Raw genomic sequence first — 14,307 nt, forward strand, 5'->3', positions numbered from 1 at the left:
TTTGTTTGCTTTAGATCTCTTTTATGTATGAAAGTAGTTCTTATGAAACCCTGTTGGAAGCTCCTGTTCCCCAGAAAAATTCACACGTGTAATTCTGTCATTTCAGGGTAGTTTATAGATACTCCCAGTGTCCCAAGTGTGAAGCTCACATATGTCCCCAGGTTAAGAATTCCTGATGAGACCACTGTTCTATGATTGGGTCAGGTTGGATCTCACTGTAAAGACTTTGGCTTTCTTTGTAATTTCTCAAAAATATATATTGAGAATAACAATCTACCGTCATTGAATTGAAATTAAGACCATGGCCTAAAAAATAATAATAATTAAAAAATAAATTAAAGACCACACAATGCCTGTTTGTTGGCACAAGATGAACTGTTGCATGTCAGTGGTGCCTTGGAGAGGGTTGGTCCTTAGGTTTTTACTGCCTGAGCAAGGGACCTTAAAACCTTAGAGCAAACTCTATTCCTTTGCATTAAGAGTGCTAAGATTCTATTCCTGTGGTGTTGAGGCAGTGGAGGTAATCTCGCTTAAACAGTGTTCTTACCTGTCTTTGCAAAGTTCATGTTTCAGCTTCAACTGGGGAGGCAGTAGCATCTCATACATGAGAATTTCGAACTTCAAAGAAAGAAAAGTGTTTTCCAATGATTGGAATGGGATTCCTCTCCCACACTGTGGCTTCTAGATGCTTCTAGAAAGCTGAGTTTTTATCCCTCTTCTGCCCTGTTACCCCTTTGTGTATGTAGGTGGACATACACTCACTTTTTCCTGCCTGGTGATGATTTCTGTCCATTATTGGTACCTCTTGGCTTTGCCATCCTTATACTGCTGCTTCCCACAGAGGAAAGCTTCTGAGAGGAAGAGGCTGTGTTCTGCCCCACTGCTTCCTTTCTCTGGGCTGGCCTGAGCACCAGCCTGCTTTTGTGAAAAAGCTGCTATTAAGCAGACACAGCAGGAGAAGTTTAGAAGTCAGGACTTTCATTCCTTGCCTAATGAAAAGGGATGTTGAGCTCCCAGCCTGCAGGGAGAGGGAGAGGGAGTGTGGGGAGGGGAGTCAGGTGTTGGCTCTGTGGTGAGGGTTTCCGTGGAAGCAAACTGCTACCTGACTGTCCTCCCAGGTCTCAAAGACCAAGCTTCTCCAAACCCAGGGAAACTTGGTTCCATAAGATGCACGGGGCCCCACTGAGAAGTAGTGACAAAGCAGCAGACGCTGGATCTGCACTTTATTTACCATTTATGCAACAGTTAGTAGGCAGTCATGTCACATATCCTTATAGCCCTGGAACAAGATGTATATTATATTTCCTTTGGCAAAGAACCATGGCAAGCCTGCCACTCTTGGTGCTTGCTCCTTTCCTCTTTGAGCTACATGCATGGATTTCTAACCTGGGTATTTCCCCCAGATATTCTCCAGAAGAAGCTCTTGCTGTGGCATCAGCCTTGTTTCAGGCTGCGGGAGGTTTTCCCGGGATGCCTCCTGGGTCATTTCTGCAGCAGTTTGGGAACAAAAGCCGAAGCAACCTCAGCACAGGGAAGGAGACCCATGCCGAATTAGACTGTGTAGCTAGCTGATTTCTCAGAGAGCCCTCATACTTTGCCGCCTCTGTCCGGTGCACCACTTACCCTTTAGAGTGCTTCCTAGCTGGGCATTATCTTACTTAGTGTTTATAAATTATTAACTTTCAATTTTGCCTCTGTTTTAAGAACTAACAGTGAGAACTGTTTCTCTGTTTATACGTAGTGGTAATAAAATACTGCTTTCTTGCTGCCTCTTGAATGTGCCCGAAATTGATCTAATTTAGCAATCATAAGTATGAAAAGATTAAGTCTTTGAAGGTTTTTCCAAAATTAATGCCTATATGCAAATAAATGATAGTATCCTTTTTAGGAACAAGGTAGAGCATAAAGGAGTTTTTCTTAAACATTTTTTATTAAGGCTTAATTCTATAGACTTTTGGTTTTTAATTCATGTTTTCTGGTTTTACGGTATTATTTTTTTTCTCCCTTAAGCATGCTTAATCTTGGCTAAGTCCTGGATTTCTGCTCTGGGCCCAGGGCTACTTTGAGATCACCAAAAGAAAGCAGAATTTTAGTTTATCACCTCACTGCTTTTGCCTCGAGAACCTTTGTTTCTAACTTACTGCTCAGGCCCTGTTCTTTTTTCCCTATAGTTTATGAGATGCTGTCCAGCCCCCAGGAAAGGCCACAAGTTCAGCAGTGCTGTCACATGAACCCATCTGTTTATAGGGCAGGTCCATTTATTTTGGTTGTCCTTGTTGTTAGAAGAGGATAAGGCTATAGGCATTTTGTGCCCCCAGAGGACCTGCAGAAGGCTTAGCAGGCCTCGCCTTGAAGGAAGGGGAGTTAAATCAGGGTGTCTGTGAGCCTGCCTCACCTCACGGAGGCTTCTTGTTCCCAAGGCTGCTCCTTCGAGTTTATGGTAGCAAAATGAGGAGAGCCTGTTGGTGGCAGAGTTTGTTTGCCAGGCTTTGCTGGATGGAAGAGTCAGATCTGTTGTTGGCCTCCAGCCATTGGTTTTCCATATAAGTCATCCTCCCATCCTCTGCCATTAGTTTGCAAATCCCAAGGTACTAGTAGTGTATCTTGAGAACCAGCCCTGGTCTGTGATCATTTAACACATTCCCTGAATGATAAATCACTGGACTAAATTGTAAATGGAAAGTTCTGACCCACTTGCAATTCCTAAGGCTAAAGCCCTCGATTCGAATTCAGGAGGAACCATGGGAATTCAAGGAACTCAGAAATGCCTTTTCAGTTAGCAATGCAGATCAGAATGAGTGTTTTGCTTTGTTTTTCTTATTAAACATCTGTACTTTCATTTCTTTCCCTTGTCATGGAATAGAAAGTAGATAGTAAGTTATTTCTGAATAGAAGGTTTTTCAGATTAGTTGAGTGAGAGATCCCCAGAGATGGAAGCAGGGGTGAGGGGTGGATGATAACATCCCAAGTATATAAGATGTAGGACTGTGCCACTTTGCACTGGGCAACTAACTCCCACTCTGTTTGGTATTTGTGAGTTTGATTTAGAAAGTTAGGACCTGAAAGTAAGCCCTGCAGTGTATCGGCCTCTCCTTCTGGTCATTAGTAAGTAAGAGCCTGAGCGGGGTAAGGTAGAAGTGTGATTGCTGCTGTGTAGTGTGAGGGTCCAACGTACTGATCCTGGTTTGGGCACTTTTTTCTACACTTTGTCTGGAATTCAGAAACTCTAAAAAGGCTAGTCTGGAGAGTGGGTACACCCCCTGAATCTCTATTTTCCATTCTCTAAAGTCAAAAATATTCCTTGCTTTGGTCTGCAGGGTGGCAGTGCATAGGAAGGTCTTCCCTAATAGTGTAGTAACTTAGTGATTTACCCATCAGCTTTTATTCCCTGGTCCTTCATTGTTACATGAGTGATCACACCCAGTGATGCTGCTTAGGCTTCCGTCCCTGAAGCTACCACTCAGGGGATTAGGAGATAAAAGATGGGAGATTGGAGCAAACCAACCAGTGATCAGATGTGTGACAGAGTCCCCCCCCAAATCCCCTGCTAAATTTGCTGTTGTTATAACCTGAATCTGATTTAAAATGAGGCTTAATGTCAGTTACGTAGTTTTTGCTAATTTTTTCCCCACTCTTAAAAATGACTTCTCCTTGTAGTGTTTCTTCATTCAGGGCAACTTATCTTTTTACCTGGGAGGAACTTATTTCCATTAGAATTGGAACACTAGCTGCATATTTTGCATTTAAAATATTTCATGTGATTAAATGCAGAAAGAAACATTATTACTTCTGTTTCTTAGGAGTGTGCTCTTCCAACTGATTCTTCTTTTGTGCCTGGAACAATGCCTTTTTTTTATCGGTTTTTTTTTAAGTTTTTTTTTTATTCTTTATTTATTCATGAGAGGCAGAGAGGGAAACAAGTTCGGGAGCTCTCTCGGATTACCAGGCAGGATTACCAGGCGAGCTGTTAGCTGAAACTAGGCAGCCAAGTCCTCGGAACTGGGCTTAGAAGAGCAGGCTTGTCTTCTCCCCTCTACCAAATGCTCCTCCAGAGACTGGCTACTCAGCAGTGTGCAGTGTGACTTGTATAGTGATAGACACCCTCCCCCCCCCCCCAGTTTGAACAGCCTCTCTTCTCACTGCCTCCCCTTTCCCCACCCTCCTACCCCTTCCTAATGTGATTTGTATATTAATTGGGTTTTTTCTTCTTCCTTTACAGAGCTATTAAGAATGGCAAAGGATTGCACAGCAAGAAGGAAGTGCCTATCCACCGTGTCGCAGACATATCTGGGGTGAGTTGTGTCCCTGAATAGAGCTGTGTGGCTCAGAGGTGCCAAGAGCTTGGCTGCTTATTCACCAAAGGACTTCAGCTTATGTGTTTTCTGTAACTCGTTTGTTTTCAGACACAGAATGTGAATTTTTCCAGGGCTGCTGCTTTTGCATCTATGGAGATCCTGTTTTATATTCTGAAAAAGCCGAATTCAAACTAGGGCATAAAACCTCCTCCTATCTCTTCACCCGAACTGTTTCTGTGTTACTTTTCCATTTTTTCATTATGAGGAGTTAGAAGATATTTCTTCCCAATTGTAGTAAGAAAAAATTACCTCCTTTTTAAGTCCCTTTTAGCTCTCACTATGACTGGAAAGTCTTAATGGAAAAAGGTCAAGTGTAGATTTTAGGACAGCCTTAAAAATTAGCGGCTTCTTTTTCCGCTGGTTGTCTCTGAGTGGGAGGGATGTGCGCACATCCTGTGAGCTCATACATATAGATGATAAAGAAAAATGGAAGGCACAAATACTTACGAGCTCCCAAAGGGCTGTGTCCAAATGACTACTTAGTGAATAGGACTTTACCCTTGCACATTTAGGATCTCTTGGCTGAAGATGATACCTTTGTCAGTTGAGACAAGTATTTATTCAGCAAGTATTTGAGTGCCTACTGTGACTGAACTGCTCTAGGCACTAAGAATTTAACAGTGAACAAAACTGATATGAATCCTTGCATGCAAGTGGGCAAGAGAAACAGCAGTGTCGGGAAGCAGTTGCTACGAAGAGAAACAGAACCAACTGAGGGAAGAGTGAACCGCTTAGGTGTTGATTTGATCAAGTGCCCAGAGAAGGTTCATTGGCTCATCAATTTACCCTCTGTTCCTGGGACACACACCATCCATTTCAACTCCATAGTAACTTATGGTTAAGGAGGGGATCTGGGTCATGTATAAGGGGGACCACATCGCCCAGGGGAGATAACTGAGGAAGGGCTAGTAAATCTTAAGCTTTTGGATACTCAGGGAGCTTGCCTTGGGCACCCGGAAGAAAATGCTCCTATAAACAAAGGCTTCTAGAGCTCAGCCTAGCCCACAGCAGTGATGGATTAGAGTGTATTATCTTCTTGTTATGTTGTGTTCCCGAGTCTGGCTGAGACTTTGCTTATTGTTCCTTGTGACTGCTTAATATAAATGTATCTGGCCAGATGCCCCTTGCCTAGGAATAGCGGTACCATGTTCATTTTGAGCAAGGGGATTCTCCTGAGCTTTTCTGACCCTGACCAGTCACTTCAGATTACAGATTAAATAGTGTTCCCTACATTGAGTGGTGGACTTTTGTCAAAAAGTCGTGCCTCTGTTTAATGAGTGAGGTACGTTGATACACATTCTTTGTAGCTAAGATTCCTCTGAAGCCCAGAAACGTGTTGCCAAGGGCCTTCAAGCCCCAGGTGACTAAGATGTATCTGCTAAGGCTCCTCGTTAACAGGTGTGACTCCTGGCTTGCTGGTATTAGGCCTAGTTTCCCTGTGGCTCACCAGTGATCATTGACGAATGTGATAATTGCTGCATGTGTCTCCTGTGCTATTCTATTCTCTACAGTATTTTCCTTAATATTCTTTTGTTGAAGACGGTGGAGTAATCAAAGGGCAAGTTTTTGGCTGTTCAACTGGAAGGAGAAAAAAGTTATAAATAATGGTTTTGGAAAACACAATGTTGACGACTCTACACCAGGGCCTTCTAGAAGCTGAATTAAACTTTGTGGATGGTGTGATGCCTTTTGGCCTGTGGAGTTCATGTTCTTGCTCAGATTTCCCATTGGCAGTGAGGGGAAGTCCTCATCAGGTTTTTGAATGGAGGCATGCTTGCCTCAGGGCTGTGCTTTTGACACCTGCCAACGTATCCTGATGCTTTTTATTGCTGTCTTTGAATCTTCCACTTTTAACTTGATGTGTTTTGATGTTGTCTTTTATTCCTTTTTGCAACAACAGTCTTAATGAAACTTGTTTAATTTTTTTTCTTCCTATTTTTTTCTCTCTTCCCTCCCCAAGTATAGCTCATTTTCATACATATCTTTATTCTCCTTTCTGTCTTGATTTTGGAGAATTGGTTTGCTCTTCTGTTACTTAAAAATACATGTGAGTTAAATCTGCCTCAGTTACCACATAAATAAACAAGGAAAGCTTGAACAAGTGGGAGAGAGAAAGTGAAAAAGCTGTTCTATTTAAATAAATGTCAGAATGACCTTGTCTACCTCCATCACACATGATTCAGCTCTGAGTGCAGGCTTGCTTGCTTGCTTGCTTTCTTTTTTTTTTTTTTTTTTTTTTTTTTTGGTGCCCTCTGTAATAGAGAAGTTTTGTCTCTCTGCTTCTAACCCCCCACTTCTTTCTGTCACAGTGTTGTGTTAAGTGTGTGTGTGTTGGGCTCCTGAAGCATGTTGGCGATGTTACTGTCCAAGGGACGGGTGAGCGTGTGGGATCAGACAGGCGAATAGCTTACAGGTGGATGAAGACCAAACACCCTCAATACGAGCAATGAAATACACACATTCATAATGGTTTTGTAAAACTTACTGAATCTTTTTTTTTCTTTTTATCTGGGTCTCTCCCCAGTTCATCGTTCTCCCTCTTAGATGTAGGTCATGATGAATGGAAGTATTTGTTGAGCTGATGGGATATGCCATATGCTGCCAAAATCACTTAGTGTGGACCAGTATTTATGCATAATGCCTCTTGCCATCCCAATATACATCCTTGGAATAAAAACAAAAGACATACAAGCTAATCACATTTTTGTCTCCTAAACACACTCAAGAAATACACTATACAGAAGATCTTATGTCGTGATGTAATTTGTTCTACGCTTAATGGCCTCCAACTTTTAGGGTTGAGTTTCTCCCCATTGTCCGTATCTCTTCTCTTGCACTTTCAAAGATGATTTCACCGTGTAAAGGTTAAGAGTGCCTTAAAAGGCCTTGTATGGAGCCTTAGTAGGTGTTAAGGCCTGCGTGACTGACTTCCTATGGTAGGAAGGGAGTAATCCCAGCCCAGGAGTGGGAGGCAGAGCACCTGCTTTGGGAAGAGAGACAGTAGCCTCTGGGCAGTGAAACAGGGAGGCCTTTTCATATCCACTCATTGGCTTTCCGGGACAGGAGGGGACATTCGTTGGCTACTCGACGTGCTTTCTCACTTTGTGTTCTGCTATGCCATTAGAGCCTCTTGCACTTGCGGCCCGTATTATGAGCTTGTTACAGGTTTTTGATTTTTCAGAAATGTTATTAGCTCCCAACTTTTGGGTGATTCTTTTCTCTGTTATTTTCTTGTTAATATAGATGATTTTTGTCATTAATGTCAGCTGAGTGCTGTGTTTTCCATAATGTACACAGCATTTGTGTGTGTAACACCAACTGAGTGAACCTCACCTTTTGGACAGGGTTTTATTCAACCTGGCTCTTCTGCATCTTTCGCATCTGTTCTCAGGGTAACCACTAAGGGAAAAAATACTGCCAATCTGGTAATTTGGATCCTGAAGAAGTTAATAATTTCCTTTATTTCTAATTTTTCAAGGTGAAGAAAGTGGAATATTTTAAGTACTGGTCATTGTTGTCTTTTCTGTAATCATCTGGTTTCTTTAGGCCAGGATGTTCCTATAAATTTGAAACCAACTAAGAATTTGACAGACTTGGTACTAGATCTGATTTGATTTGGAGGATGGTTCTATAGTGACTGCTTCACTTCATAGATTTGCATTTTTATTCTTAGCGGGGTTTGTTTTTCCTTGATCCAGTCTCCACTCCCTCCCTTACCAGCAGACAAAAGTTGCAATGTGCGTGTCAGTAGAATATAAGACTGTTTCTTATCTTAGGTTTATTATTGTTTTTGCTGTAGCCTGTTCTGTAATAAATACAATCTCCTGCAGATATAGAATGTAAAACAGGCAATAAAATGGGGCTGGTGCGTGGCTTACTGTTGTTCTGGTAAATCAGACAAATCAATTATTGTTCTGAGGAGCTACCCACTCCTCAGGTTGCAGGCAGCACGCACGGACTTCTTCCTGCGCCTCCCTCCACTCCTTCCTTTTCTGTTCCTGCCTGAGTAGTACTCAGTGAGTCACACTGTCTGTTTCACTCTTCCTCTATTTCCTGTTGTGTCTGTTCTTTCTTTCCTGGTGCGTGAAGAGTTAGGAACTTTGTTGCCAGCAGTGCAAGAGGATAGAGCTGAGGCCAGCATCCCATTCTCTCTAGTCATACCTCTATAGGTCCCTCAAATGGAGTTTCCCTACTCTGAACGTTTCTGCCTCTTCATGTTAGGGAGTCGTGTTAACTCCTCTATTAATATTGCTGTTGGCTTGCTTTCCTTCCTTGCCTCCAGTAAATCCCTGTGTCTTTTTTTCTGTTAACTATTGCTGTGTTCACTTGGACTTTGGTTCCTGCTCTTGTTAACATGGGAAATTTCTTGTAACCTCTCCATGATGATTTTGTTGGACATGCGTAGTATTAAAGTAGGGCCTGGAGGGATCCAGAGATTAGCTCTGGGGGTAGGAAGTAGAAGGTCACATTTTGGGGACCCTCTTGCTCTAGTATATCATGAAACATATACTTGTTGAATTTACCAGTGAGATTCTAACTTGCAAACATAACAGATCGAAGTGTTCCCTTAAATAAATAGGGGTGCCTGGGTGGCACAGTTGGTTGGGCATCTGACTCTTGGTTTTGGCTCAGGTCATGATCTTGGGGCCCTGAGGTCCAGCCCCGTGTCAGGCTCTGCACTCAGTGCTGGGTCTGCTTAAGACTTTCTCTCTGTCCCTCCCCTCCCCACCCTACCCGCCCCTACAATGCGTGCATGCTCTCTCTCTCTCTCTCAAATAAATTCAAAAAGTAAATAAATGGGATTTTTCTCTAGCATTTTCTCCTGACCTTTTTCCTTCAGCTCATAGTTTTTCAGTGCTTTCTTGTACTTGTCCTCTTTTCCTTGGGGTATTTAAGGTATCCTCCTTTTGCAAGAGGCAAGAGGCCCTTTACAGAAGTTCTCTTTCCCTAACTCCCCGTGGAGTTGGGCCTCCATACAAGAGTTAAATAATAATAATCTTTTTGGCTAAAGAGAATTTAAAACTGGTTTGCCCAGTAAGTGCAAAGAAGGTGAAAGCCACACCATCACCCAGAGGCTTTCTAAGTTAGGTCAGTGTGAAATTAGTTTCCCTTTCATGTCTTCTGGCCCACATGTGTAGGTGGTCTTCTTGGCATTAATCTGTAGTTTTTTTCAGCCACCTTTCTGTTCTTTCCAGTCACTGTACCTTGATGGCACCATTGCTCATTTCTTGTTTGTTGTTTTGTTTTTTTATTTTTTTAAATATTTCATTTATTCATTTTGACAGAGAGAGAGAGAGACAGCGAGAGAGCGGGAACACAAGCAGGTGGAGTTGGAGAGGGAGAAGCAGGCTTCCTGCCGAGCAGGGAGCCCAATGTGGGGCTCGATCCCAGGACCCTGGGATCATGACCTGAGCCGAAGGCAGACGCTTAATGACTGAGCCACCCAGGCGCCCCTGTTGTTTTGTTTTAATAGCCCTTCCCTCTCTTACTCTTTCTTAGCCTCCAATCTCATTCTCATGTCCCTTTTGTACCAACTACACAAGGCCAAAGCCTGTGGTTCTGCCTGGTGGGCTTCTGTGACCTGGAGGATTGCTCAGCACTAGAGCTCCATTCACACCATAGCCACTGGCCCCACGGCGGGGCTCTGCATTTGCCATCCTGGGGAAATCCCATAGGAACCCTCACTGTCTGCTGACCTTGCTTTCTAGACCAAGCATGATGTGCTCCCTAAATATGGTGGCCCCTTGTGGGGAGGCCATGATTAGTACTGGTGATGGGTTCTTGTGGTTTTCTTTCATCTCTCCTATATATTTGGAAGTTCAAGTTGTTGCTAATCTAGGGGAAGATATTGCTTCTCTGTTCCCTTGTTCTTCTGTCCCCACTCAGGGTTCTTGAACTTCAAGTAGACTGCAACGTGCAGCTCATTGGCTTGGATTCTCGCAGCACAGAAACACGTACTGCAGCCCTGTGGCACAAGGTACCTGTGATGCCAAAGTGGCAGCTACTCTGGAAGTTTCTCAGCTGCTAAGATAGATGGGGGTGTTTTCTTTTCTCTTTACCTTTTTCCTCTCTTCCCCACTTCTCCCCTCCAGAGTTGGATGTTGTTAAGGTGACCTTGATTGTGTTGGGGGAGTTTGCTTTAGCTAGTTGCTATCCCTAACAGTTGAGGGCATTGCTTCACTGTCTTTTGTCCATTGTTCTTTCAGCCATAGTAGTCCTTTGTGGCCAGTTCTTGTTTTCTGAAGCTCTCTATCCAAACTCCCCAGAACTGCAGGGGTATCCCCTTCTCCTTCTAACAAAATTTGAAAGCATTTATGCTTTCAGTGAGCAGAGGAGAGAAGTCTTTCTCAGATTGAATGAGTTTCTCAATGAAACCTGGAAAGAAGTGCTGGAATTGTTTCAAGACTGTATTTCAGTGTTTACCACAGTTAGTGATGGTTATGTTTAAGGCACCTCCTTTTACAAATTTAAATCCACTCTTCCACTGACTTCTGTTCCTTTTATGTGTGTGTGCATGGTTTTGGTAGTGGTGGTCTTCATTTTGCACCATAGGGCACTAAATTTAGGACATAGTATCTCATCTCCATTAGTTGGGAATATCAGGAGAAATTGTTAAAGCTTTGGGACAGCACAAAGATTACTCGGTATTCTTTCAGAGGAATTCTAGGTTCTGCCTGGTAAACCCCTTGGGGTGATCTGATTCTGTCAGGGTCTGCTCCTTTGTGGCTGAGCAGTTTGGCACCTCTGCAGAGAGAGAATTTAACTTGTGAAGGCCTGATGTGATGCAGATGATTTCCTGCTTGTACAAATGTGGTCCTGTATATATGACACAGTTGATTTCCACCCTGTAAAAGAAATTATTTCAAATGTTACATTTTCACTCTGTAGTTTTGCTCTATGGTTTTGCATCTTTAGTAAATTCACTTCAGCATCCTGGTTGCCTTATGTATACGTGATCTTTAGATTCTCTTTTGAATAAGTTGTAATATCTTCTTGGTTTCCTCATTAATTAGTGGGTTAAAGTAAATATTTGACATCTTCATTTTATATTTATATTAAAGTGTCATGATTTGGGGGCACCAGGGTGGCTCAGTCGGTTGAGTGTCCAACTCTTGATCTCAGCTTCGGTCTTGATCTCGAGAGTTGTGAGTTCAAGCCCCACCCTGGGCTCTACAGTGGGCGTGGAGGCTACTTTAAATAAATAAATAAATAGTCACGATTTTTCCATTTTGGGGAATTATTCTTAAAGAGAGGAAGCAATTGTAGAAACAAGAGAAATAGAAAACCAATTTATAAATTGGGCAATAAGAGATCATGTAATTATGTGCTTTGAAAGGTCTTTGATTGCCTGCTGTATACCTAGAAATGTGAAGAGTCATTTCATTGTGAAAGTAATTTTTTTTAAAGTTGTAAAGTGAATGTCTCTTTCATCTACAGAATGCCTGCTTCCATGCCTTTGTACCTTACTTTGTCTACCATTATGTTCACCAATAGGCTTTTGTTGTAGAAAATTCAGGCACCATAGCCAATGGAGGTAAAGAGATTGGACATTGAAGACAGGGCACAATTTGACATTTGCTAAGTGTGTCCCAGCTGTGCAACTCAGCACCTCTGAAGAAACATTTGATCAAGTGACTTGCCCAGAGGTAGAGCACTATCAAAGACAGGCATTCATTATTTGTTGCGTCTGATAATAAAACCTCTTCATTCCAAAATAATCAGACTTGATATGTCCCTTCACTGAACTCTGTTTCAGGAAGTTTTCTGCCACAGATATTTCTGTTTCCCTTCTGATTCCTTATTTAACTATGACTTCACACACAGGAATGCATGCAAATGAGCCAGGGTCCTGGCTTTCATTTAAGTGTCCTGAGCTCTAATAATGACTTTTTACTTTCTTCCTTTGTTCAACAGAAGGAGAAAGGAAATTGAGGGAGTTCAGGAGCATTTCTTCCAAATGAAGTGACACCTCTTTCCACAGGGAGTGGCCTCTAGTATAGATTTGGGTATCACTGGTTCACGCTCTTGAGTTTTCTTTCCCATTCTCTGGGTACATGTGGGTATTGTTCTTTGATTCGATTTCATGGGTCCAAATTGGTTAAATGAGCCCATTACAGGCTTAGCTAAATGAACGTTAGGGTATTTTGAAGGCATTTGATAAAATTTTTGATTCCCAGGTTCAGGTGTGTGATTGGGTTTGTCTGTTCTGTCCCATGGCTGCTGAGTGATGTGATAGAACTTGAAATATTTCTGACCAGCCCTGGCTTCACTCTCCACTTCACCATCATACTACTACTTAGCCTTAGATTGAACTCATTTTGTCCTGTGGCCATTGCTTATATAAACATCTCAAAGTAAGTCATTTTACTAACATAGACATTCTGCTTACTCGTATTTTAAGGCTTTATTTAGCATGCTTCCAACATATTCTACAGAATATGTTGTACAGAATTTTGGACTCTCTTTGCAATGTTGATATCCAGATAAATATCCTTGAATCAGAGCGCAGGGTCAGCTTGAAATTACCTAGTAATTTTGTGCCTCAGTTCTTCAAGAAATGGTGTTCTCAGGAAGAACTGATAAAAATTCCTAACACAGTATCGGATTTGGGAGGTGTCTGAGAATAAAGGCTATTACCAAGGTTTTGAATTTGGAGCTCTTTTGATAATACATTACTGTAGCATGTCCAGATACTTCACCCACTGTAGAAACCCTTTATTTTCTTTTATGCCATTCAGTCTAGCCCCCTGTTTCAGTTTCTCAGTTCTGTGTTGTTAACTAGTGTTTCTTGAATGGCTGTCTCTTCACCTCTCCTGACCATGCCTTTATCCTCCTTTGGGTCATGTCTTTTCTTCCAGGCAGTTTCCCCTTTCTATCCTCACTGCCTCTGATCAGGACTTTCTTGGGCATTTACATAATCACTTACTACCATGATTTTGCGCTTATTGGTGTTTTGATTGGTAACTGTTCTCAAGTTGACATGTGCAGTGGTTTTCCTCACTGGTTTCTAAACTCTTAGGAAAGGGAGGTCTTTTTTTGTACCTCTTCACAGAGCCTAGTTTAGATTTGATTTGCCAGGTGGTGACCTAAAACAATATGATATCTGTGTTTGGAAAATTATGTGACCCTGGCTGCTAGGTACAGGGTTAACTGTGCTGATCAGTACCTAGAAGTGGACAGACTTGTAAAAGGATGCAGCAGAAAGGGTGCTTTATTTACTACAAAATAGTGGCAGTATGGAGTCATGACTAGTAGCATGGATCCAATATCTGACCGGCCAAGCTCAAGTCCTGGCTCCACTGCTTATGACTTTGTCACCTTGAGGAAGTTACTTAACTCCTCCATACCACAGTTTTCCACCATAAAATGAATAATAATGGCCCTTACCTCATTAGATTGTGGTGTGATCAGATGCCTTAATACATGCAGAGTACTTACAACAGTTGACACAATAAGAGCTCAACCGAGGGCAGTGGTTCACATGGTGGTGGTGATTATTATTAAATTGCTGAGCATCCTACTGAGCATCTAGAAAGTCCTCTGTACATGATAACTACCACCACCATCATCAGTTGTATTTGTATCCTAAACTCTTTATCCAGTTCAAGTCCCAGATCATAAGCCTCCCTCTTCTGAGTCTTTTTACCGCCCCTTTATCTCTTTAGATATCTAACATATGCCATCTGGCCAGTTTTTTAAATGCATTTGTCATGTTGAGTCAGTGAATGAATGATCAAACCATAAGTATTTATTGAGTGCTGCTTATATGTCACACACAATGCCAGGTGTTGAGGATATAACATTGAACAAGACAGTTACAGTCCTTATAGGGCATATGCAATTTTTCTTTCTTTTTTTTTTTTTTTAAGATTTTATTTATGGGCGCCTCGGCGGGGAGTCTGCTTCTCCCTCTGACCCTCTTCCCTCTCGTGCTCTCTAGCTCTCATTCTCT

General features: G+C 42.2%; 1 protein-coding gene across 1 annotated transcript in view; it reads left to right on the forward strand.

Moving 5' to 3' along the window:
• The window catches only part of SND1 (staphylococcal nuclease and tudor domain containing 1), a 409,554-nt gene that overhangs the window by 235,664 nt on the left and 159,583 nt on the right, over nucleotides 1-14,307 (forward strand). Inside the window, exon 14 of the mRNA XM_025865530.2 lies at nucleotides 4,220-4,292. Within this exon, the coding sequence (XP_025721315.1) occupies nucleotides 4,220-4,292 (73 nt within the window). The remainder of the gene's footprint in view (nucleotides 1-4,219; nucleotides 4,293-14,307) is intronic.

This window comes from Callorhinus ursinus, unplaced genomic scaffold (genome assembly GCF_003265705.2).
Source record: "Callorhinus ursinus isolate GAN/ISIS: 27379988/994484 unplaced genomic scaffold, GSC_fseal_2.0 scaffold12, whole genome shotgun sequence".
In the NCBI taxonomy this organism is placed as follows: domain Eukaryota; kingdom Metazoa; phylum Chordata; class Mammalia; order Carnivora; family Otariidae; genus Callorhinus; species Callorhinus ursinus.